At 47.8% G+C, this 24,804-nt stretch overlaps 1 protein-coding gene across 8 annotated transcripts; it reads right to left on the reverse strand.

Annotated features, from left to right (window-relative positions):
* Positions 1-5,537: 5,537 nt before the first annotated feature.
* LOC117436311 (translation initiation factor IF-2-like) lies at positions 5,538-23,298 on the reverse strand. Of its 8 annotated transcripts, XM_034064284.1 has the most exons (6): positions 9,880-10,670; positions 9,709-9,839; positions 8,546-8,693; positions 7,409-7,534; positions 6,438-6,552; positions 5,538-5,601 (listed from the first exon to the last, which is right to left on the reverse strand). In XM_034064284.1, the coding sequence occupies exons 1-5, from the start codon at positions 10,193-10,195 to the stop codon at positions 6,524-6,526; spliced, it is 750 nt and encodes a 249-aa protein (XP_033920175.1). In that variant the 5' UTR covers positions 10,196-10,670; the 3' UTR covers positions 5,538-5,601; positions 6,438-6,523. The 8 variants fall into 8 exon arrangements, 2 of the variants coding, with proteins under 2 accessions (XP_033920175.1, XP_033920174.1); XM_034064283.1 differs by having other exon boundaries at positions 9,709-10,670; XR_004549739.1 differs by lacking the exons at positions 7,409-7,534; positions 9,709-9,839; positions 9,880-10,670 and adding an exon at positions 23,234-23,298.
* Between the last annotated feature and the right edge of the window lie 1,506 nt (positions 23,299-24,804).

Genomic DNA, 24,804 nt, shown 5'->3' on the forward strand with positions numbered 1-24,804 from the left:
CTCATACCTCGACTTCAATTAAAAGCTTTCTCTTGAGGTTCTTCTGATGTTCATTGAGGTTGGAGATGTTTGAGAGCTCTTCAAAGACAAGTGACAGTGATGGGATAAACCTTCAGTGCTTTGAATTCATTCTGTGAATTGACTTGTCCGTGTTGGACACTGAGAGTGAGCGGAGCCTGGGGATGTGTGGCGGGAACCGCGGGGGGGGCGGCTGGGTGGGAAGAGCGGGCGCGTGAGGGGTTACCTCAGGAGTGTGAGGGGGGCGGCTGAGGCAGACGGGAGCGGGACCCGCCGGGGGACGGGGCCGAGGGGAAAGGGAGGGAATCGGTGTCGTTGTCTTGTGGGAAGGGTCGGGAATTGCTTCAAGCCGGGGGGGGTCGGTGCTGTCGTTGTGGTGGGGAAGGGTCTGTAATTGCCTCAGGCTCGGGATGCTCGGTGCTGTCATCAGTGCCTAGCCTGGTTTAGCCTCACCTAATCTAGACTGGATTAGCCCAGCCCAGCCTAGCCTAGCCTGGGTTACACTAACTTAGCCTCACCTAGCCTGGTTTAACCTAGCTTTGTTAGCCTGGTTTAGCCTAACCTAGCCTGGCCTAGGCTAGACTGGGTTGGCATAGCCTGGGTTAGCCTGGGTTAGACTAGCCTACACTAGCCTAGCCTTGGTTTCCAAAGATTATTACACTGGCCAGTTCTACGTGATGAATGACTTTAGAATTAGCACTAAATGAAAGAAGGCACAGAACATCTGGCTAGCAAGGAGATAAAGTATCTCAGCAGTTCTTGTGCTTTCTCCTCTGAGGATGTCTTTATTTTTGCAGGGAGGTTTCATTAGGGATGAGCCGTGAGCTTGGACAAAGATGAGGAATTCTGGCTCGTGTGCCCTAACCTGCTATGTTCAGGCTGATTCTTGGTGTTCTTGCCATTATTGGTGTTCCAGTTTTTTCTTAGCCCATACATACACAAGATAAAAGAGATTGAATTTCCCAGACATTTTAAAGAGCCTGCTGGCTTTCATGGCCAGAAGGTGCTGAAAACCACAGCAATTCTGTTGGCTTTAAAAAGAAACGGAGGAAGAACCTGAGTAGTGCTGCAGAACATTGCTGCAGCTGTGATTTAAGGTGTTTTATGGCATTATTCTTTAGTGTATCCCAGTAAGTCCATTTTTCTTTGTGATCTAAGGCTGTGGGGAAAAAGGGGTTTAGAATGCAAATAGATAAGAATGATTAAAAATAAAACTCATCTATGTGCCCAGTGTCTAATTCAATGAGTGAAATTCTTCTTGTACATCTTGCCCTCAGTTTCATCAGTCCTCATTTAGTAGTCAGCATCATTAGCCCTGTACTCTGAAAGGCAGGTATGTGGCTGCTGGTGACTGCCAAAGTGATGAGCGCTTTTGCAGGGGAGCAATGAAAGTGGCTTTTTCTCTCTGAAAATGAGCACATCCAGAATGCAGTGAACTCTGTGGCAGAGAGAAACCCTTTCTGTTACTTGGAAGCAGCTTTTCTGCCCCAGAAGCGTGACAGCTTGTCTGTCCTCTACGGGCCTGAGTCAGATGGGCTGGAGCAAAGTCTTTGCTTAGTGAGGGATGTCACTTGTAACACACAATAGGGGAGCAAACTCTCAACCGTCGCTGCTGGGCTTCCAGCACAATCGAGTGCTGGGTTTGCTCCCTGTAACTTTTCTACCATAAGCATTTATTTGTTACATTTACAATTTGTGAATATATGTTGGGTTTAAACTGTCCTGCCACGGGTTAAGAACCTTCCACCAATACAAATGCAAAACCACCCTTAAGACTGGGACCTGATACACTTTAAAGAGAGGTGATTTTTATACTGGAGCTACAGTGAATAACCATCTGTTTGATGAACAGACTGTGTGTTTCTAACGATAGACCTGTAACCATAGTGAAATGCCATTCAGCTTTGCTTAAGAAGAAACCTGGGAGAGAACTATATGGGCTAAACCAGTTGTTTAACATCATCTTACAAATTGAGGGGTATGTTCTGTGACACAAAGACATGCTATGGAATAAATTCTGGTGTGCTTCTTGATGGCTGACTCCATGTAAACAGGCATGTGGAAACTTTAAAGATACATTCGTGTTGTTGCTCTGAACAGATCCTGAGTGGTGTTCAGTGAAATACCTGGAATGTGAATTACTGTATAATGGCATGGGCTGGTCTAAGCACTCGGAGAACTTCCCTGGTTCAGCGTTTTCACACGTCTGGGTTTCATCAGTGTAGTTGTGTGTGTGGCAGCAATTGCCTGATCACAAGTCCATGGAAGCATTTGGTTCATTAGGACAGAGCAGTACCAAGCAGACTGTGGTTCCCCTGTAGGACTCCAGTTAAAGCACGGCCGAGAGCTGTTGGTGTTGGATGAAGCTGTGCCCAGGAGGGGTTACCTCAGGAGTGTGAGTGGGGCGACTGAGGCAGACGGGAGCGGGACCCGCCGGGGGACGGGGCGGGAGCCGGGGCCGAGGGGAAAGGGAGGGAATCTGTGCTGTTGTCTTGTGGGAAGGGGCTGGAATTGCCTCAGGATGGATGGGAGCAGGTGCCGTCGTTTTGGTGGGTAAGGGTCTGGAATTGCCTTAGGCTCGGGGTGCTCGGTGCCGTCGTTTTGGTGGGGAAGGGTTTATAACTGCCTCAGGACTCATGGGAGTCGATGCTGCTCTGTTGGTGGGGAAAGGTCTGTAATTGCCTAAGCCCGGGGGGAGTCGGTGCCGTCGTTTTGATGGGGAAGGGTCTGTAACTGCACAGGATGGATGGGAGTCGATGCCACTCGCTGCTGCCGTCATGTGTCGCTGCTGAAGGGAGGGGGGGGCAGCTCTGTCGAAAATTCAGCATTGAAATGGGGGGCGACGGGGGAGAAAGCGCCTGGGGTCCACTGTCCGGTACTACCGTGTGTCCTTCGGGCGGCAATCCGCGGCAAACCGGGTCGGGAAAGCGGAGGTGCGGCGCCGAGAGACGACTGGTGCTGCCGTCATGTGGACAATGTTCGGTACTGCACACGGTGAAGAAAGGCGGCTGCGCGGGTGGCGCCTCAGCCAATCAGAGGAGTGGGGGGGTGCCGCCGGAGGCGGGCGGGACTAAGCGTGATTGACAAGCGCCGCAGCCAATGAGAGGAGGGGGGGGCGAAAGGGGCGTGGCTACGAGCGGGAGACGTGCGCCGCAGCCAATCAGAGGAGTGGGGGGGCGACGTCGGAGAGGGGCGTGGCTAGCCTCTTGTCACGCGCACAGCAGCCAATCAGAAGAGTGGGGGGGCGCCGCGCGAAAGGGGCGTGGCTACGAGCGGGTGACGTGCGCCGCAGCCAATCAGAGGAGGGGGGGGGCGACGTCGGAGAGGGGCGTGGCTAGCCGCTTGTCACGTGCACAGCAACCAATCAGAAGAGAGGGGGGGCGCCGTCGGCGCCGGGCGGGACTAAGCGAGATTGACAACCGCTGCAGCCAATCAGAGGCGTGGGGGGGCGCCGTCGGCGCCGGGCGGGACTAAGCGTGATTGACAACCGCCGCAGCCAATCAGAGCAGTGATCCGGCGCCGCCGGAGCCGGGCGGGACTAGGCGTGACTGACAAGCGCCGCAGCCAATCAGAGGAGTGGGGGGGCCAGTGTAGAAGCCGAACGGAAGCGGGGCGGGAGTAAGAATGACTGACAGGCGTCTCAGCCAGTCGGGGTGCGGCTTGTGCCGCCGAACCGGGCCCGGACCGTACCGTACCGAGCCGAGGCGAATCATGGGGGTAACGGGACTCGGCGGAGGCAAACGCGGGGGGCAATGGCAGCTGTCGGCTCCCCTGGTACCCCATGGAAGCCACTCCGGTCCCTCCGGGCGGCTCCGTCCCCCTCAGGCGGCTTCGGCTCCGCTCGGTTCCCTTCGGGCGGCTCCGTCCCCCTCAGGCGGCTTCGGCTCCGCTCGGTTCTCTTCGGCCGGTTCCGCCGCTTCGGGAGGGTTCGGCTTCGCGTCAGCCAATCAGAGGAGTGGGGGGGCGGTGTCGGAGAGGGGCGTGGCTAGGAGCGGGTGACGTGCTCATCAGCCAATCAGAAGAGTGGGGGGCCGGAGCCGGCGAGGGGCGTGGCTACGAGCGGGTGACGTACTCATCAGCCAATCAGAGGAGGGGGGGCGGAGCCGGCGAGGGGCGTGGCTAGGAGCGGGTCACGTGCGCCTCAGCCAATCAGAGGAGTGGGGGGCGGAGCCGGAGAGGGGGGGGGGCTAAGCGTGATTGACAACCGCCGCAGCCAATCAGAGGCGTGGGGGGGCGCCGTGGGCGCCGGGCGGGACTAAGCGTGATTGACAACCACCGCAGCCAATCAGAGGCGTGGGGGGGCGCCGTGGGCGCCGGGCGGGACTAAGCGTGATTGACAACTGCCGCAGCCAATCAGAGGCGTGGGGGCGCGCCGTCGGCGCCGGGCGGGACTAAGCGTGATTGACAACCGCTGCAGCCAATCAGAGGCGTGGGGGGGCGCCGTCGGCGCCGGGCGGGACTAAGCGTGATTGACAACTGCCGCAGCCAATCAGAGGAGTGGGGGGGCGCCGTCGGCGACGGGCGGGACTAAGCGTGATTGACAACCGCCGCAGCCAATCAGAGCAGTGATCCGGCGCCGCCGGAGCCGGGCGGGACTAGGCGTGACTGACAAGCGCCGCAGCCAATCAGAGGAGTGGGGGGGCGCCGTCGGCGACGGGCGGGACTAAGCGTGATTGACAACCGCCGCAGCCAATCGGAGCAGTGATCCGGCGCCGCCGGAGCCGGGCGGGACTAGGCTTGACTGACAAGCGCCGCAGCCAATCAGAGGAGTGGGGGGGCCAGTGTAGAAGCCGAACGGAAGCGGGGCGGGAGTAAGAGTGACTGACAGGCGTCTCAGCCAGTCGGGGTGCGGGTTGTGCCGCCGAACCGGGTCCGGACCGTACCGTACCGAGCCGAGGCGAATCATGGGGGTAACGGGACTCGGCGGAGGCAAACGGGGGGGGCAATGGCAGCTGTCGGCTCCCCTGGGACCCCATGGAAGCTACTCCGGTCCCTCCGGGCGGCTCCGTCCCCCTCAGGCGGCTTCGGCTGCGCTCGGTTCCCTTCGGGCGGCTCCGGCCTCTTGGCGTGCAGTTCGTAGTTTTGGCCACAGGAGGGCAGCACCTCCCTTTGCTCTGAGCCACCCCTTTGCTTCCCCTCCCGCATCTCTGGCACCTGCAGTACCGAGCTTTGGACACAGGATGGCAGCAGCGAGCAGTGCCCCGAGCTACTCCGTGCCCCCCCCACCTCCAGCACCTGCAGTACCGACGCTTGGACACGAGGTGGCAGCACACGCTGCAGAAGCAACGGCCTGAGAGCAACGGCGGCTCCCCTCCCCGTTGACAGCCTCCGGGGACCCCAGCTGCTGAGTGGGGACAGTTTGCAATATTGGGGCTGGGGCAAAGTTGCTCAGGGAACTTCTATTCGAGATTCTTTCAGACTTTTATTGCTTTGTGTTTGCTTTGTGGGGATTTATAATCACATTCTTCTCTTTTGCTTTTTATTTTCTTTACACATTTTATTTATTTCCTTTTTCATTCATGTTTTTTCCAGCTGTCCTTGTCTTTTAGTCTCTTTCAGTAACTATTTTTAGGCGTCCCATACCTAAAATGAGATAAGAAATGGGCAAACATGGGTTAGAAAATGAAAAAAATGGTTCAAAACACCTTACAAATGGTCCAAAGTGGAACACAAGTGGCCCAAAATGGATTAAAACAATCAAGAAATGGGTAAAAATGGGTTAGAAGTGGGCAAAAATGGCCTACAATGCGGAAGATGTGGATAAATATGGGACAGAAACAGCCACAGACAGGTCAGAAATAGCCCCCAAAAAAGCTTTAAAGGGGTTAGAAATGGGAAAGATGGGTTAGAAATTGCCAAAAACGGCTTAAAACTGGTAAGAAATGGGCAAAACTGGGATAGAAATGGCCATGAATTGTTTTGAAATAGACTAAAATGGCTTAAAATAGGGTAGAAATGGGGAAAAATGGCTTAAACCAGGCTCAGAAATGGGCAAAAATGTGTTTGAAGTGGCAAAAAAAAATGGTTAGAAGAAAAAATAGTTTAGAAATGGACAAAATGGCTTAAACCAGGTTAGAATTGGACATATAAGGGTTGCAAATGGCTAAAAATGGGTTTAAATCTAGTTAGAAGTGGCCACAATTGTGTTAGAAATCGTCAAAAAAGGCTTAAAGCTGCTGACAAATGGGAAAAAATGGGTTAGAGAAATAAAAAAGTGGCTTAAACAGAGTGAGAAAAGGGCCAAAAAAAGAGGGAAATTTTAAGAAATGGCTTTAAAAGGGTTAGAAGTGACCAAACACGGGTTAGAAATGGCAGAAAGAATTTAGAAATAGCAAATAAAACAGTTTAGAAGTGGGCATAAATGAGTTAGAAACAGCCATGTTACGGCATCTTCTTGGAATCAGGGGCTAAGTACACACCTCTGTCCCTGCAAGTGCTGCCCGGGGCTGCCAGGAAAGCCGATCTGTGCAATAGGCTGTGTGTGTTCTGGTCTGTGAGCCCACCATCAGCTACGGTACAGGTGAAGTCTTGTCACTGGAAAATGTTGAGCAGATAATACCCTTTAGTGAGCTAGAAAGCGGCACTAACGCTGCCTGCCTGGCAGGCTAGGAAAGGCAGATACATTTGGGGTTATGCACACGAAAGCTCTACGTCCTGCCGTGGTTCCAATGTCATTGCTCTTAGAGGTAAATGGAAAAGCAGCCTCAGGCCTCCTGCTGGGCTCAGGGATCCATCAGCTGCACCTGAGCAGCTTTGCCTGCAGGATGTGATACTTGCTATGCTGGTAAGTGACCAGTTCAAATAGGTTGAAATCAAGGTGCATTTGCCCAGAGCTGGGTGTTACTCGCACTGGTACTGGTACTTGTGGCAGCAAACATTTACCGTGACCCACCTGCTGAACAGAGCTCAGTACTGCAAATAATAAGCCAGTTTCCCCTCCCTGGCTGCATTAAAACAGGCTCCTCCAGATGAATTTAACCTCATGTCAGTGAAGCACTTTAGCTCAAGGTGCCAAAGACAAGCTTCGGCATGGGCACAATGCCACCAGACACACCAAAGAGCGTGAGGACGGGAAGCCCTTCCCTAAGAAAGAAGGGTAACTGTGGCCTTGGGCTTCTAAAGAGACCCTCAGCAGCTGTAGGGAAATGCCTGCATTCCCTGGGGTTCTAATCATATGAGCACAGGATGGTTTTGGTTGGAAGGAACCTTTAAAGGTCATCTGGTCTAACCTCCCCTGCCATGAGCAGGGACATCTTCAACTCCATCAGGGTGCTCAGAACCACATCCAGCCTGGCCTTGAATGTCCCCAGGGATGGGGCATCCACCACCTCTCTGGCCAACCTCTGCCAGTGCTTTACCACCCTCATTACAGAAAAATACTGGGGCTGACCTGTTCCTGGTTCTCCCTCCAGGCCTTGCCTTCTCCTCAGCAGTGCAGGTCCTAATTCAACAAAGACAACACCAAGGGCTGCAAACTCTGCTGGCAGTACCCAAATGTCAAGAGGAAACCGGGGACCTGCATTGTCACAACATCCAACAGGATGATTAGAAAAACACTGGTAATTCCCCATAGCCATAGAGCTGCTGCAAAACAGCCTGCAAGCAAAGCAATTGCTGTTTAAGCAAAAAGCAGCGCAATGGTCTCCGAGCAGGAAAGCAAACCAAGCTGAGATTTCCTGGGACAATGTTTTCAATTACGTGAATGTAATTGACTGGAAGGGAAAAAACTTCTTGAATTAAGCACGTAAACAAGGTGAACAAAATAATTTCTTCCTTGTTCAAGCAGAGGATGTGGTTTTGCTCTCATTTACTGGCCCCAGGTAGGAGAATCTACATCTGTCCAGCTGTTAAAGTGTCACTCTGCATTATGCCAATGTAAGAGGAAACAAAGTCCTGCATCCACATCTTCAGCCCCAGCTCAAGAGGGACGTGGAGCTGCTCAAGCGAGCCAGAGGAAACCATGGAGCTGCTGCGAGGGCTGGAGCAGCTATGCTCTGGAGCCAGGCTGAGAGAGCTGGGCTGGGGCAGCCTGGACAAGAGAAGGCTCCTGAAGGGGAGACCTGAGAGCAGCTCCAGTGCCTAAAGGGGCTGCAGGAAACCTGGAGAGGGGCTTGGGACAAGGGCCTGTAGGGACAGGCCAAGGGGAATGGCTTGAACCTGCCCGAGGGGAAACTGAGCTGAGCTCTTAGGCAGAAGCTGTTCCCCGTGAGGGTGCTGAGGCGCTGGCACAGGGTGCACAGAGAAGCTGTGGCTGCCCCATCCCTGGCAGTGTTCAAGTCCAGGTTGGACACAGGGGCTTGGAGCAACCTGCTCTAGTGTGAGGTGTCCCTGCCTGCCTGTGGCAGGGGTTGGAGCTGGATGAGCTTTAAGGTCCCTTCCAACATGAACCATTCCATGATTCTGTAAAATGTAGAAATGGGGAGGATAACTACAGGCAAATTACAGACCAATCGATGAAAGCAGAGAGTAAATGGATTTCCTCTCTCGGCAAGGTCAGAGAAGCATGTGCTACGATTACCAGACATACCTCCGCTCTCTTCTCCTGCTTCCCAGTTGCAGAAACCTCTCTTTCCTTTTTGGTCTTGCAGATGAAAGAAAGAGGCTAAAAAAGTCTTCTGGAGCTCTTGAAAGGGTCTGTTCTGGCACACACAGTGTGCACATGGCTGCACGCTGCTCTGAAACAGAAGGGTTCTTGTATTTATCTAAGAACAAGAACTGGGTTTTTCTCAAAGCTCAAGAAACCACTGATGTGGGTCCACAGCATCAACGCTGATGAGGCTGATAGGCGGGTGTGCAGCCTAAAAAGAACGCATGATCAGGGTGCAGGTCACGTGTAAAACTCGCTCAAAACAGACACTCATATAGGGCATCGTGCAAGCAGGGTATTGCTGCAGCAGCCGTCCCTTGAAGAAATGGCTGGTTTTACAAACCTGTCTATCCTTACATCATCTTTATGTTCCTCCTCCTCGTACATATGAACATAAATTGTTAACAAGTTAAGCATAGATGCATAGATGGCATAGATGGCCACTAAAAACAAGAAAAAAAACCCATGTACTACTATGCCAAACCTAATACATCGGTGCTGCTCACACCAAACCATACACTGGGAGCTTCCTGCCAGCCTGTACCACTTCAGAGCTTGCAGCTTTTACCATGATATTATGATATTAACTTGAATTTTTGCACTGACTGCTAAGAAAGCAAAAAAGGAAGCATTTTTAGCAAGGGATAATAAAGCTATTTCATAGTATCATATCTATAAATAAAGATGCATTCATTACCATCGTACATCACAGTCCTCTATGATAGGCAGGAAAGTGCCAAGTCCCCAGCTCCCCATGCCTCCCTGGGCACGGGCCCTCACTGCAGGGGCACCTCTCCAGCTCACAGGGCAATTCTGCTTTCGGAGGCAGCCTCCCGGAAGGATGCAGCCATTTCATCCTGTTTCAGGGCAGCACCACTCCAGGTGCTATCATTGCAACCGGCCACAAACTTCCCCTTTCTTGGGGGAAGAGAGGGAAACCGATGCGTTTGACTCCTGGAAAAGCTTTGGGGTGTGATGAGAAACATCCTGCACACAGAACAAAACAATCGAGCACCTTGGGGAAGCCCTGGCAAACTGTTTCTGCGGCTCTCCATGGGTCGCAGCACCCCCAGTGTCTCTCCCCCCCCCCCGTTTGTCCGTACCCCAAAGACCACGGTGGTGGCGCCGTGCAGGAGGTGGATGCCGAGTCCGTGCAGCAGCGGCGGCAGCAGCTGTTGCCGTGGAGACCGTGACCCGGAGCGGCGGCAGCAGCTGTTGCCGTGGAGACCGTGACCCGGAGCAGCGGCAGCAGCTGTTGCCGTGGAGACCGTGACCCGGAGCGGCCGCGGGGAACACGAGTGCCTCCGGCAGGAGGGATGGGAAGGGGGACACGGTCCCCGCTGCAGGCCGGGACAGCAGCGCCGCCCCCCCGCGACTGCTCCCCTCCGGCTGCCGGCCTGCCCCAGACCCCCTCGGTGCCCCGGTTCTACCCTGGGCCGAGCCGAGCCGTGCCGTGCCGATCCGGGCTGAGCCGTGCCCGGCGGGGGGGGCAATGGGAGGTGTCGGCTCCTCCCGGAACCACTCGGTTCCCTTCCTCCTCCTGCCCCCTCCCGCCCCTCCCCGCCCCGCCCGCCGCCATAGGGCGGCCATGGAGGAGGTGCAGAGAGAGGTGCGGGAGCAGGAGCCGTGAGGAGAGGGGAGGGAGGCGGCTGGGGGGGAGCGCGGCTCTGCGCCGCCATGGGGAGAGGGGAGACAGGGGCGGGCACGGGGGGGGGGTGCACTGATGCCACTTGATAGGCGCCATCTTGAGTACGGGCGCCGGGACAGGCCAAATTAGTGAGACGCCATTTTGACGTACGGCACTACGGGGCGGCCATCTTGGTGAGGTGCTAGCCTGAGTACGGCACCTCACCCCTCATGGCGTCCGCGTTGCCGTGGTAACGGCCGCACCGCGCCTGCGCTGCCGCCATTTTTTGTTCCAAGATGGCCCTGACGAGCGCGGCCGGAAGCTCCGTTCCCGTCCCGTTCCCTCCTCTCGGGGCTCGCAGGGCCCCCACAGAACCCCATAATGGGAATGCAGAACTCCAGATACCCCTCATAAAGCCCCACAGAACCCCGTATCCCCCCCCTATTGCCCCACACGTCATCTAGGGACTCCAGAACCCCATATCCCCCCGTATTCCCCCATACACCCCATAAGGGGTCTCCACACCCCTACAGAACACCACGGAGAGACTCCAGACCCCCAAATCCCTCCATAGACCCCCATACAGGGACTCCAAATCCCCCCACAGACCCCCATACTGGGACTTCAGACCCCCAAATCCCCCCAGACCCCCATGTAGGGACTCCAGACCCCCAAATACACCCATAGACCCCCATGCAGGGACTCCAGACCCCCAAATCCCCCCACAGACCCCCATGTAGGGACTCCATATCCCCAAAACCCCAGTATTGTCCTCCCATATACCCCGCCCTATGATAGGGTAGGCTAACCCCATCTAATCCAGGCTCATCTAACCCAGGCTAACTGAGGATAGGCTAATCCAGGTTAACCAAGACTAACTCAAGGTAACTCAGACTAAACTAAGTTAAGGAGGCTAGGATAATCTCACCCGTCTAATCTAACCTGTCTCTTATCTGAGCTAAATGACCCGGGATGATCCAAACCGGGTCACCCAAGCTAATCTGACCCGGGATAATCCGACCTGGGCTAATCTGACCGGGCTAATCTGACCCGGACTAACCTGACTCGAGCTAATCTGACCCCTGGGGTAATCTGACCAGGGACAAATCTGACCCAGGACAAATCTGACTAGGGTCAGTCTCCCCCCAGTCAATCTCACCCAGGTCTAATCTCACTCATCTTAATCTCACGCTGGATGGAGGCTATGCTATGCTTCCCCAGGCTAGGCCAAACCACACAGCCGTGGTAAACTAACGCAGGCTATGCTAACCCGAAGTGAGCCAAGCAGAGCTGAAGCCACCCGGGGGGGCGGGGCGGAGGGTCAGCGCCGTCCAATCCCGGGCCGCACGGCTGAGGGACCGTTTTCCCGCCTAGAGACCGGTGGCCAATCAGCGGTGTCCTTTTGTGTGAGGGAGCGATGGCAGTGCCCGGGAAGGAGCAGACAGCGGTGAGGGCTGGAACGCAGCTTTGTTTTCTGTACGTGCACGGTTACGGAGCTCAGCAGGGTTTAGCTCGGCACGGTAAAGATCGAGACTTGCTGGACGAAGGTTAGTTCGGGCTTTGGTGGGCGGGAAGACTGTTGTGATGACGGAGGAAAGGGGTTTAAATGGGAGAGATAGTGGGGAAGGGGGGGAGAATGGCTGTTAGGGGGGACAGATGGTAGAGAAGGGGGGTGGGGGTGTGGGAATAATGGCGGTTAAAAGGGATAGATGATGAGAAAGGGGTGAAGAGTGGGATACGGGATAGAAGAACAGGGGGGAGTGGCGGGGGGGAAGACAAATTGGCGTGGTGGGGAAAAGCAGATGCCGTATTGGGGGGGACAACACATGACAAGAAATGGACCAAAAGGGCTTGGAAACAGCCAGAATGGCTTCAAAAGAGAAACAAGTGGGCATCAATAGGTTAGAAATAGCCTAAAGAAGATTACAAATAACCAAGAGCAGCTTAAAACAGGACAGAAATTACCACAAATAGAAGTAACAAAGAAACAGTTTAAAACTAGTAAGGAATGGGCAGAACAAGATGGAAAAGCCTCTCCATTGTTTACAATGTGACAAAAGAATCTAAAAAAGGTTTAGAAATGGAGAAGAGTAAGATAAAAATGACCATACAGGAGTTAAACCAAGCTAGGAAAGGGCAAGACCAGGCTAGAAATGGGTAGGAAATGGACCAAAATGGTTTGGAAACTGCCAGAATGGCTTCAGAAGAATTAGAAATGGGCATCAAGAGGTTAGAAATAGCCTGAAGCACATTAGAAATAGGCAAGAGCAGCTTAAAACAGGCCAAAAATGACCACAAATACTAAAGAAGGAGCCAAAACCAGCTTAAAACTAGTAAGGAATGGGCAGAATAAGATGGAAAAGCCTCTCCATTGTTTACAATGTGCCAAAAGAATCTAAAAAAGGTTTAGAAATGCAGAACAGTAAGATAAAAATGACCATACAGGAGTTAAACCAAGCTATGAAGGGGAAGACCAGGCTAGAAATGGGTAGGAAATGAACCAAAATGGTTTGGAAACTGCCAGAATGGCTTCAGAAGAATTAGAAATGGGCATCAAGAGGTTAGAAATAGCCTGAAGCACATTAGAAAAAGGCAAGAGCAGCTTAAAACAGCCCAGAAATGACCACAAATATTGAAGAAGGAGCCAAAACCAGCTTAAAACTAGTAAGGATTGGGCAGAATAAGATGGAAAAGCCTCTCCATTGTTTACAATGTGCCAAAAGAATCTAAAAAAGGTTTAGAAACGGAGAAGAGTAAAATAAAAATGACCATACAGGAGTTAAACCAAGCTAGGAAACGGCAAAACCAGGCTAGAAATGGGTAGGAAATGGACCAAAATGGTTTGGAAACTGCCAGAATGGCTTCAGAAGAATTAGAAATGGGCATCAAGAGGTTAGAAATAGCCTGAAGCACATTAGAAATAGGCAAGAGCAGCTTAAAACAGGCCAAAAATGACCACAAATACTAAAGAAGTAGCCAAAACCAGCTTAAAACTAGTAAGGACTGGGCAGAATAAGATGGAAAAGCCTCTCCATTGTTTACAATGTGCCAAAAGAATCTAAAAAAGGTTTAGAAATGCAGAACAGTAAGATAAAAATGACCATACAGGAGTTAAACCAAGCTAGGAAGGGCAAGACCAGGCTAGAAATGGGTAGGAAATGGACCAAAATGGTTTGGAAACTGCCAGAATGGCTTCAGAAGAATTAGAAATGGGCATCAAGAGGTTAGAAATAGCCTGAAGCACATTAGAAATAGGCAAGAGCAGCTTAAAACAGGCCAAAAATGACCACAAATACTAAAGAAGTAGCCAAAACCAGCTTAAAACTAGTAAGGAATGGGCAGAATAAGATGGAAAAGCCTCTCCATTGTTTACAATGTGCCAAAAGAATCTAAAAAAGGTTTAGAAATGCAGAACAGTAAGATAAAAATGACCATACAGGAGTTAAACCAAGCTAGGAAGGGGAAGACCAGGCTAGAAATGGGTAGGAAATGAACCAAAATGGTTTGGAAACTGCCAGAATGGCTTCAGAAGAATTAGAAATGGGCATCAAGAGGTTAGAAATAGCCTGAAGCACATTAGAAATAGGCAAGAGCAGCTTAAAACAGGCCAGAAATGACCACAAATACTAAAGAAGTAGCCAAAACCAGCTTAAATCTAGTAAGGACTTGGGCAGAATAAGATGGAAAAGCCTCTCCATTGTTTACAATGTGCCAAAAGAATCTAAAAAAGGTTTAGAAATGCAGAAGAGTAAGATAAAAATGACCATACAGGAGTTAAACCAAGCTATGAAGAGGAAGACCAGGCTAGAAATGGGTAGGAAATGGACCAAAATGGTTTGGAAACTGCCAGAATGGCTTCAGAAGAATTAGAAATGGGCATCAAGAGGTTAGAAATAGCCTGAAGCACATTAGAAATAGGCAAGAGCAGCTTAAAACAGGCCAAAAATGACCACAAATACTAAAGAAGTAGCCAAAACCAGCTTAAAACTAGTAAGGACTGGGCAGAATAAGATGGAAAAGCCTCTCCATTGTTTACAATGTGCCAAAAGAATCTAAAAAATGTTTAGAAATGCAGAACAGTAAGATAAAAATGACCATACAGGAGTTAAACCAAGCTAGGAAAGGCAAGACCAGGCTAGAAATGGGTAGGAAATGGACCAAAATGGTTTGGAAACTGCCAGAATGGCTTCAGAAGAATTAGAAATGGGCATCAAGAGGTTAGAAATAGCCTGAAGCACATTAGAAATAGGCAAGAGCAGCTTAAAACAGGCCAGAAATGACCACAAATACTAAAGAAGTAGCCAAAACCAGCTTAAAACTAGTAAGGACTGGGCAGAATAAGATGGAAAAGCCTCTCCATTGTTTACAATGTGCCAAAAGAATCTAAAAAAGGTTTAGAAATGCAGAACAGTAAGATAAAAATGACCATACAGGAGTTAAACCAAGCTAGGAAGGGGAAGACCAGGCTAGAAATGGGTAGGAAATGAACCAAAATGGTTTGGAAACTGCCAGAATGGCTTCAGAAGAATTAGAAATGGGCATCAAGAGGTTAGAAATAGCCTGAAGCACATTAGAAATAGGCAAGAGCAGCTTAAAACAGGCCAGAAATGACCACAAATACTAAAGAAGTAGCCAAAACCAGCTTAAAACTAGTAAGGACTGGGCAGAATAAGATGGAAAAGCCTCTCCATTGTTTACAATGTGCCAAAAGAATCTAAAAAAGGTTTAGAAATGCAGAAGAGTAAGATAAAAATGACCATACAGGAGTTAAACCAAGCTATGAAGAGGAAGACCAGGCTAGAAATGGGTAGGAAATGGACCAAAATGGTTTGGAAACTGCCAGAATGGCTTCAGAAGAATTAGAAATGGGCATCAAGAGGTTAGAAATAGCCTGAAGCACATTAGAAATAGGCAAGAGCAGCTTAAAACAGGCCAAAAATGACCACAAATACTAAAGAAGTAGCCAAAACCAGCTTAAAACTAGTAAGGACTGGGCAGAATAAGATGGAAAAGCCTCTCCATTGTTTACAATGTGCCAAAAGAATCTAAAAAATGTTTAGAAATGCAGAACAGTAAGATAAAAATGACCATACAGGAGTTAAACCAAGCTAGGAAAGGCAAGACCAGGCTAGAAATGGGTAGGAAATGGACCAAAATGGTTTGGAAACTGCCAGAATGGCTTCAGAAGAATTAGAAATGGGCATCAAGAGGTTAGAAATAGCCTGAAGCACATTAGAAATAGGCAAGAGCAGCTTAAAACAGGCCAAAAATGACCACAAATACTAAAGAAGGAGCCAAAACCAGCTTAAAACTAGTAAGGAATGGGCAGAATAAGATGGAAAAGCCTCTCCATTGTTTACAATGTGCCAAAAGAATCTAAAAAAGGTTTAGAAATGCAGAACAGTAAGATAAAAATGACCATACAGGAGTTAAACCAAGCTATGAAGGGGAAGACCAGGCTAGAAATGGGTAGGAAATGAACCAAAATGGTTTGGAAACTGCCAGAATGGCTTCAGAAGAATTAGAAATGGGCATCAAGAGGTTAGAAATAGCCTGAAGCACATTAGAAAAAGGCAAGAGCAGCTTAAAACAGCCCAGAAATGACCACAAATATTGAAGAAGGAGCCAAAACCAGCTTAAAACTAGTAAGGATTGGGCAGAATAAGATGGAAAAGCCTCTCCATTGTTTACAATGTGCCAAAAGAATCTAAAAAAGGTTTAGAAACGGAGAAGAGTAAAATAAAAATGACCATACAGGAGTTAAACCAAGCTAGGAAACGGCAAAACCAGGCTAGAAATGGGTAGGAAATGGACCAAAATGGTTTGGAAACTGCCAGAATGGCTTCAGAAGAATTAGAAATGGGCATCAAGAGGTTAGAAATAGCCTGAAGCACATTAGAAATAGGCAAGAGCAGCTTAAAACAGGCCAAAAATGACCACAAATACTAAAGAAGTAGCCAAAACCAGCTTAAAACTAGTAAGGACTGGGCAGAATAAGATGGAAAAGCCTCTCCATTGTTTACAATGTGCCAAAAGAATCTAAAAAAGGTTTAGAAATGCAGAACAGTAAGATAAAAATGACCATACAGGAGTTAAACCAAGCTAGGAAGGGCAAGACCAGGCTAGAAATGGGTAGGAAATGGACCAAAATGGTTTGGAAACTGCCAGAATGGCTTCAGAAGAATTAGAAATGGGCATCAAGAGGTTAGAAATAGCCTGAAGCACATTAGAAATAGGCAAGAGCAGCTTAAAACAGGCCAAAAATGACCACAAATACTAAAGAAGTAGCCAAAACCAGCTTAAAACTAGTAAGGAATGGGCAGAATAAGATGGAAAAGCCTCTCCATTGTTTACAATGTGCCAAAAGAATCTAAAAAAGGTTTAGAAATGCAGAAGAGTAAGATAAAAATGACCATACAGGAGTTAAACCAAGCTAGGAAGGGGAAGACCAGGCTAGAAATGGGTAGGAAATGGACCAAAATGGTTTGGAAACTGCCAGAATGGCTTCAGAAGAATTAGAAATGGGCATCAAGAGGTTAGAAATAGCCTGAAGCACATTAGAAATAGGCAAGAGCAGCTTAAAACAGGCCAAAAATGACCACAAATACTAAAGAAGTAGCCAAAACCAGCTTAAAACTAGTAAGGACTGGGCAGAATAAGATGGAAAAGCCTCTCCATTGTTTACAATGTGCCAAAAGAATCTAAAAAATGTTTAGAAATGCAGAACAGTAAGATAAAAATGACCATACAGGAGTTAAACCAAGCTAGGAAAGGCAAGACCAGGCTAGAAATGGGTAGGAAATGGACCAAAATGGTTTGGAAACTGCCAGAATGGCTTCAGAAGAATTAGAAATGGGCATCAAGAGGTTAGAAATAGCCTGAAGCACATTAGAAATAGGCAAGAGCAGCTTAAAACAGGCCAGAAATGACCACAAATACTAAAGAAGTAGCCAAAACCAGCTTAAAACTAGTAAGGACTGGGCAGAATAAGATGGAAAAGCCTCTCCATTGTTTACAATGTGCCAAAAGAATCTAAAAAAGGTTTAGAAATGCAGAAGAGTAAGATAAAAATGACCATACAGGAGTTAAACCAAGCTATGAAGGGGAAGACCAGGCTAGAAATGGGTAGGAAATGGACCAAAATGGTTTGGAAACTGCCAGAATGGCTTCAGAAGAATTAGAAATGGGCATCAAGAGGTTAGAAATAGCCTGAAGCACATTAGAAATAGGCAAGAGCAGCTTAAAACAGGCCAAAAATGACCACAAATACTAAAGAAGTAGCCAAAACCAGCTTAAAACTAGTAAGGACTGGGCAGAATAAGATGGAAAAGCCTCTCCATTGTTTACAATGTGCCAAAAGAATCTAAAAAATGTTTAGAAATGCAGAACAGTAAGATAAAAATGACCATACAGGAGTTAAACCAAGCTAGGAAAGGCAAGACCAGGCTAGAAATGGGTAGGAAATGGACCAAAATGGTTTGGAAACTGCCAGAATGGCTTCAGAAGAATTAGAAATGGGCATCAAGAGGTTAGAAATAGCCTGAAGCACATTAGAAATAGGCAAGAGCAGCTTAAAACAGGCCAAAAATGACCACAAATACTAAAGAAGTAGCCAAAACCAGCTTAAAACTAGTAAGGAATGGGCAGAATAAGATGGAAAAGCCTCTCCATTGTTTACAATGTGCCAAAAGAATCTAAAAAAGGTTTAGAAATGCAGAAGAGTAAGATAAAAATGACCATACAGGAGTTAAACCAAGCTATGAAGGGGAAGACCAGGCTAGAAATGGGTAGGAAATGGACCAAAATGGTTTGGAAACTGCCAGAATGGCTTCAGAAGAATTAGAAATGGGCATCAAGAGGTTAGAAATAGCCTGAAGCACATTAGAAAAAGGCAAGAGCAGCTTAAAACAGCCCAGAAATGACCACAAATATTGAAGAAGGAGCCAAAACCAGCTTAAAACTAGTAAGGACTGGGCAGAATAAGATGGAAAAGCCTCTCCATTGTTTACAATGTGCCAAAAGAATCTAAAAAAGGTTTAGAAACGGAGAAGAGTAAGATAAAAATGACCATACAGGAGTTAAACCAAGCTAGGAAGGGGAAGACCAGGCTAGAAATGGGTAGGAAATGGACCAAAATGGTTTGGAAACTGCCAGAATGGCTTCAGAAGAATTAGAAATGGGCATCAAGAGGTTAGAAATAGCCTGAAGCACATTAGAAATAGGCAAGAGCAGCTTAAAACAGGCCAAAAATGACCACAAATACTAAAGAAGTAGCCAAAACCAGCTTAAAACTAGTAAGGAATGGGCAGAATAAGATGGAAAAGCCTCTCCATTGTTTACAATGTGCCAAAAGAATCTAAAAAAGGTTTAGAAATGCAGAAGAGTAAGATAAAAATGACCATACAGGAGTTAAACCAAGCTAGGAAACGGCAAAACCAGGCTAGAAATGGGTAGGAAATGGACCAAAATGGTTTGGAAACTGCCAGAATGGCTTCAGAAGAATTAGAAATGGGCATCAAGAGGTTAGAAATAGCCTGAAGCACATTAGAAAAAGGCAAGAGCAGCTTAAAACAGCCCAGAAATGACCACAAATATTGAAGAAGGAGCCAAAACCAGCTTAAAACTAGTAAGGACTGGGCAGAATAAGATGGAAAAGCCTCTCCATTGTTTACAATGTGCCAAAAGAATCTAAAAAAGGTTTAGAAACGGAGAAGAGTAAGATAAAAATGACCATACAGGAGTTAAACCAAGCTAGGAAGGGGAAGACCAGGCTAGAAATGGGTAGGAAATGGACCAAAATGGTTTGGAAACTGCCAGAATGGCTTCAGAAGAATTAGAAATGGGCATCAAGAGGTTAGAAATAGCCTGAAGCACATTAGAAATAGGCAAGAGCAGCTTAAAACAGGCCAGAAATGACCACAAATACTAAAGAAGTAGCCAAAACCAGCTTAAATCTAGTAAGGATTGGGCAGAATAAGATGGAAAAGCCTCTCCATTGTTTACAATGTGCCAAAAGAATCTAAAAAAGGTTTAGAAACGGAGAAGAGTAAGATAAAAATGACCATACAGGAGTTAAACCAAGCTAGGAAACGGCAAAACCAGGCTAGAAATGGGTAGGAAATGGACCAAAATGGTTTGGAAACTGCCAGAATGGCTTCAGAAGAATTAGAAATGGGCATCAAGAGGTTAGAAATAGCCTGAAGCACATTAGAAATAGGCAAGAGCAGCTTAAAACAGGCCAGAAATGACCACAAATACTAAAGAAGTAGCCAAAACCAGCTTAAAACTAGTAAGGACTGGGCAGAATAAGATGGAAAAGCCTCTCCATTGTTTACAATGTGCCAAAAGAATCTAAAAAAGGTTTAGAAATGCAGAAGAGTAAGATAAAAATGACCATACAGGAGTTAAACCAAGCTAGGAAACGGCAAAACCAGGCTAGAAATGGGTAGGAAATGGACCAAAATGGTTTGGAAACTGCCAGAATGGCTTCAGAAGAATTAGAAATGGGCATCAAGAGGTTAGAAATAGCCTGAAGCACATTAGAAATAGGCAAGAGCAGCTTAAAACAGGCCAAAAATGACCACAAATACTAAAGAAGGAGCCAAAACCAGCTTAAATCTAGTAAGGATTGGGCAGAATAAGATGGAAAAGCCTCTCCATTGTTTACAATGTGCCAAAAGAATCTAAAAAAGGTTTAGAAATGCAGAACAGTAAGATAAAAATGACCATACAGGAGTTAAACCAAGCTAGGAAACGGCAAAACCAGGCTAGAAATGGGTAGGAAATGGACCAAAATGGTTTGGAAACTGCCAGAATGGCTTCAGAAGAATTAGAAATGGGCATCAAGAGGTTAGAAATAGCCTGAAGCACATTAGAAATAGGCAAGAGCAGCTTAAAACAGGCCAGAAATGACCACAAATACTAAAGAAGTAGCCAAAACCAGCTTAAAACTAGTAAGGACTGGGCAGAATAAGATGGAAAAGCCTCTCCATTGTTTACAATGTGCCAAAAGAATCTAAAAAAGGTTTAGAAATGCAGAAGAGTAAGATAAAAATGACCATACAGGAGTTAAACCAAGCTAGGAAGGGGAAGACCAGGCTAGAAATGGGTAGGAAATGGACCAAAATGGTTTGGAAACTGCCAGAATGGCTTCAGAAGAATTAGAAATGGGCATCAAGAGGTTAGAAATAGCCTGAAGCACATTAGAAATAGGCAAGAGCAGCTTAAAACAGGCCAAAAATGACCACAAATACTAAAGAAGTAGCCAAAACCAGCTTAAAACTAGTAAGGAATGGGCAGAATAAGATGGAAAAGCCTCTCCATTGTTTACAATGTGCCAAAAGAATCTAAAAAAGGTTTAGAAATGCAGAAGAGTAAGATAAAAATGACCATACAGGAGTTAAACCAAGCTATGAAGGGGAAGACCAGGCTAGAAATGGGTAGGAAATGGACCAAAATGGTTTGGAAACTGCCAGAATGGCTTCAGAAGAATTAGAAATGGGCATCAAGAGGTTAGAAATAGCCTGAAGCACATTAGAAATAGGCAAGAGCAGCTTAAAACAGGCCAAAAATGACCACAAATACTAAAGAAGGAGCCAAAACCAGCTTAAATCTAGTAAGGATTGGGCAGAATAAGATGGAAAAGCCTCTCCATTGTTTACAATGTGACAAAAGAATCTAAAAAAGGTTTAGAAATGGAGAAGAGTAAGATAAAAATGACCATACAGGAGTTAAACCAAGCTAGGAAAGGGCAAGACCAGGCTAGAAATGGGTAGGAAATGGACCAAAATGGTTTGGAAACTGCCAGAATGGCTTCAGAAGAATTAGAAATGGGCATCAAGAGGTTAGAAATAGCCTGAAGCACATTAGAAATAGGCAAGAGCAGCTTAAAACAGGCCAAAAATGACCACAAATACTAAAGAAGGAGCCAAAACCAGCTTAAAACTAGTAAGGAATGGGCAGAATAAGATGGAAAAGCCTCTCCATTGTTTACAATGTGCCAAAAGAATCTAAAAAAGGTTTAGAAATGCAGAACAGTAAGATAAAAATGACCATACAGGAGTTAAACCAAGCTAGGAAGGGCAAGACCAGGCTAGAAATGGGTAGGAAATGAACCAAAATGGTTTGGAAACTGCCAGAATGGCTTCAGAAGAATTAGAAATGGGCATCAAGAGGTTAGAAATAGCCTGAAGCACATTAGAAAAAGGCAAGAGCAGCTTAAAACAGCCCAGAAATGACCACAAATATTGAAGAAGGAGCCAAAACCAGCTTAAAACTAGTAAGGATTGGGCAGAATAAGATGGAAAAGCCTCTCCATTGTTTACAATGTGCCAAAAGAATCTAAAAAAGGTTTAGAAACGGAGAAGAGTAAAATAAAAATGACCATACAGGAGTTAAACCAAGCTAGGAAACGGCAAAACCAGGCTAGAAATGGGTAGGAAATGGACCAAAATGGTTTGGAAACTGCCAGAATGGCTTCAGAAGAATTAGAAATGGGCATCAAGAGGTTAGAAATAGCCTGAAGCACATTAGAAATAGGCAAGAGCAGCTTAAAACAGGCCAAAAATGACCACAAATACTAAAGAAGTAGCCAAAACCAGCTTAAAACTAGTAAGGAATGGGCAGAATAAGATGGAAAAGCCTCTCCATTGTTTACAATGTGCCAAAAGAATCTAAAAAAGGTTTAGAAATGCAGAACAGTAAGATAAAAATGACCATACAGGAGTTAAACCAAGCTAGGAAGGGCAAGACCAGGCTAGAAATGGGTAGGAAATGGACCAAAATGGTTTGGAAACTGCCAGAATGGCTTCAGAAGAATTAGAAATGGGCATCAAGAGGTTAGAAATAGCCTGAAGCACATTAGAAATAGGCAAGAGCAGCTTAAAACAGGCCAAAAATGACCACAAATACTAAAGAAGTAGCCAAAACCAGCTTAAAACTAGTAAGGAATGGGCAGAATAAGATGGAAAAGCCTCTCCATTGTTTACAATGTGCCAAAAGAATCTAAAAAAGGTTTAGAAATGCAGAACAGTAAGATAAAAATGACCATACAGGAGTTAAACCAAGCTAGGAAGGGGAAGACCAGGCTAGAAATGGGTAGGAAATGAACCAAAATGGTTTGGAAACTGCCAGAATGGCTTCAGAAGAATTAGAAATGGGCATCAAGAGGTTAGAAATAGCCTGAAGCACATTAGAAAAAGGCAAGAGCAGCTTAAAACAGCCCAGAAATGACCACAAATATTGAAGAAGGAGCCAAAACCAGCTTAAAACTAGTAAGGATTGGGCAGAATAAGATGGAAAAGCCTCTCCATTGTTTACAATGTGCCAAAAGAATCTAAAAAAGGTTTAGAAACGGAGAAGAGTAAGATAAAAATGACCATACAGGAGTTAAACCAAGCTAGGAAACGGCAAAACCAGGCTAGAAATGGGTAGGAAATGGACCAAAATGGTTTGGAAACTGCCAGAATGGCTTCAGAAGAATTAGAAATGGGCATCAAGAGGTTAGAAATAGCCTGAAGCACATTAGAAATAGGCAAGAGCAGCTTAAAACAGGCCAGAAATGACCACAAATACTAAAGAAGTAGCCAAAACCAGCTTAAAACTAGTAAGGACTGGGCAGAATAAGATGGAAAAGCCTCTCCATTGTTTACAATGTGCCAAAAGAATCTAAAAAAGGTTTAGAAATGCAGAAGAGTAAGATAAAAATGACCATACAGGAGTTAAACCAAGCTATGAAGAGGAAGACCAGGCTAGAAATGGGTAGGAAATGGACCAAAATGGTTTGGAAACTGCCAGAATGGCTTCAGAAGAATTAGAAATGGGCATCAAGAGGTTAGAAATAGCCTGAAGCACATTAGAAATAGGCAAGAGCAGCTTAAAACAGGCCAGAAATGACCATAAATACTTAAGTAACCAAAAATAGCTTAGAACTAGTCAGGAATGGGATGAAGTAAAATGGAAATGCCTGTTAATTGTTTAGAATTAGTCTTACTGAGGCTTACCTGAACCTAGCGACCGTTTCTCACTGTGCAGCTTCTCAGACAGCCAACATGCAAGATCCATTCCCTGGGCATGATGCTCCAGCTTCTCAGCTGTTGGGACTCTGCTCTGGGAGGGGCAGTTTCTGCCTGACCTGGATACTGCTGGTTCTCTTTCTCCCTGCCATCTGGGCTTGCTTCTTCCCCGTGCTCTTCTTTATCTATCTCTGCCACGGATTCTGCTGCTTCCTGCTCTCACAGCCAAGCAGTGGAGAAAAGAGAACAGTGAGGGATTTTTTTATGGACAAATCCCATGCAAGCATTTCACAGGAGAGACAATCCCCTACAAAAATTCTTACCTATGAAACCCAACAGCCGCAGCCACTGCAGCCATTAGCGAGGGCCTGTGCTTGAGCTGCCTCTGCATCTGGAATAAGAAGCATTTATGAAGAAGCCTGATGGCTTTACTGGAGCTAAGCAGTTGTCCAAAGACGGGCGAAAGCAGGAGAGCAACAGCAGCAACTGAAGTCCTTAACAGAAAGGCTGGGATGAGCTGGCCTCCCCCAGGGCTCAGCCCAGCAAGGTCTGTGTGCAGAACAAAAGGAGGGCAATGCACCCTTCCCCCTTCTCATTTCTCCGAGAATCCCAGTCTCCAGATCCTTCAGCACCTTAAAGCTACAGTCAACAGTCTAATTTCCCAACTAAGCACAAGATTAGATCAGAGAAAACAAGCAGGGAACGCCTTGGCTGCTTTAGAAACAGCTATTTCAACCCTGGCCCCTTTCCCTCCCAGTGCAGGTACAGTGTGAATTACGGACCTCCAGGTAACCCCCCCCCCCCCCCCGTGCCTTCACTCCCCTCAGTACCGAGCACCGAGAGGCTTCCCGTGCCGAGCGGCCAGCAGGCAGGAGAGGCCCCTCTGCGCACGTCCAAGGCACGGCCGGGCGGCCGGGCCCGCTCCCCTCCCCGGTAAGCCCGGCCCCGCGGTGGGCTCGGCTCTCACCTGCTGCTGCCGGGACCCGGACCTGGACCCGGACCCTGCCCGCCGCCATGCTGCTCCCGGGGGCTGCGCCTGCCACACCGAAACGGCGCGGAGGGACCGGAGCCGGCGGGCGGCCACCAGACTGCGGCCGCATGGAGCCGCGCTTGCTACAGCCCGCCGGAAACCGGCGGGCACCACGTGACACCAGCCACTTCCGGGGACAGGGAGCACCACGGCTCATGCGCGGAGGCAGGGCTGCAGTACCTAACCTGGACACAAGATGGCAACAGCGAGCGGCGCCCGCCGCCGAAACGCCCGCCACCCCCCCCCCCCTTCCAGCCCTGCCGATCATTGTCATGTCATCCTTATGGGATCACTGTCGGGGCTGCAAGAGTGTCTGCCGGCTGCTCTGCATCTCTGCCACAGAGCCTTGCTTCAAGCCTGCTTTCATCACGTTGACAACTGCTTCAGAGCAGAGATCTGAACAAAAACACTGGCCAAATTATCACCGAGTTGCTAAACAACTACTATGTTAATACCCACACAGCTTTTATGTCTAGAGACCATTGCTGAGCCCAGAACCTGTAACCTCCATCCCAAGGAAATGCTCAAG

Source organism: Melopsittacus undulatus, chromosome 1 (genome assembly GCF_012275295.1).
Source record: "Melopsittacus undulatus isolate bMelUnd1 chromosome 1, bMelUnd1.mat.Z, whole genome shotgun sequence".
Classification (NCBI taxonomy): Eukaryota; Metazoa; Chordata; class Aves; order Psittaciformes; family Psittaculidae; genus Melopsittacus; species Melopsittacus undulatus.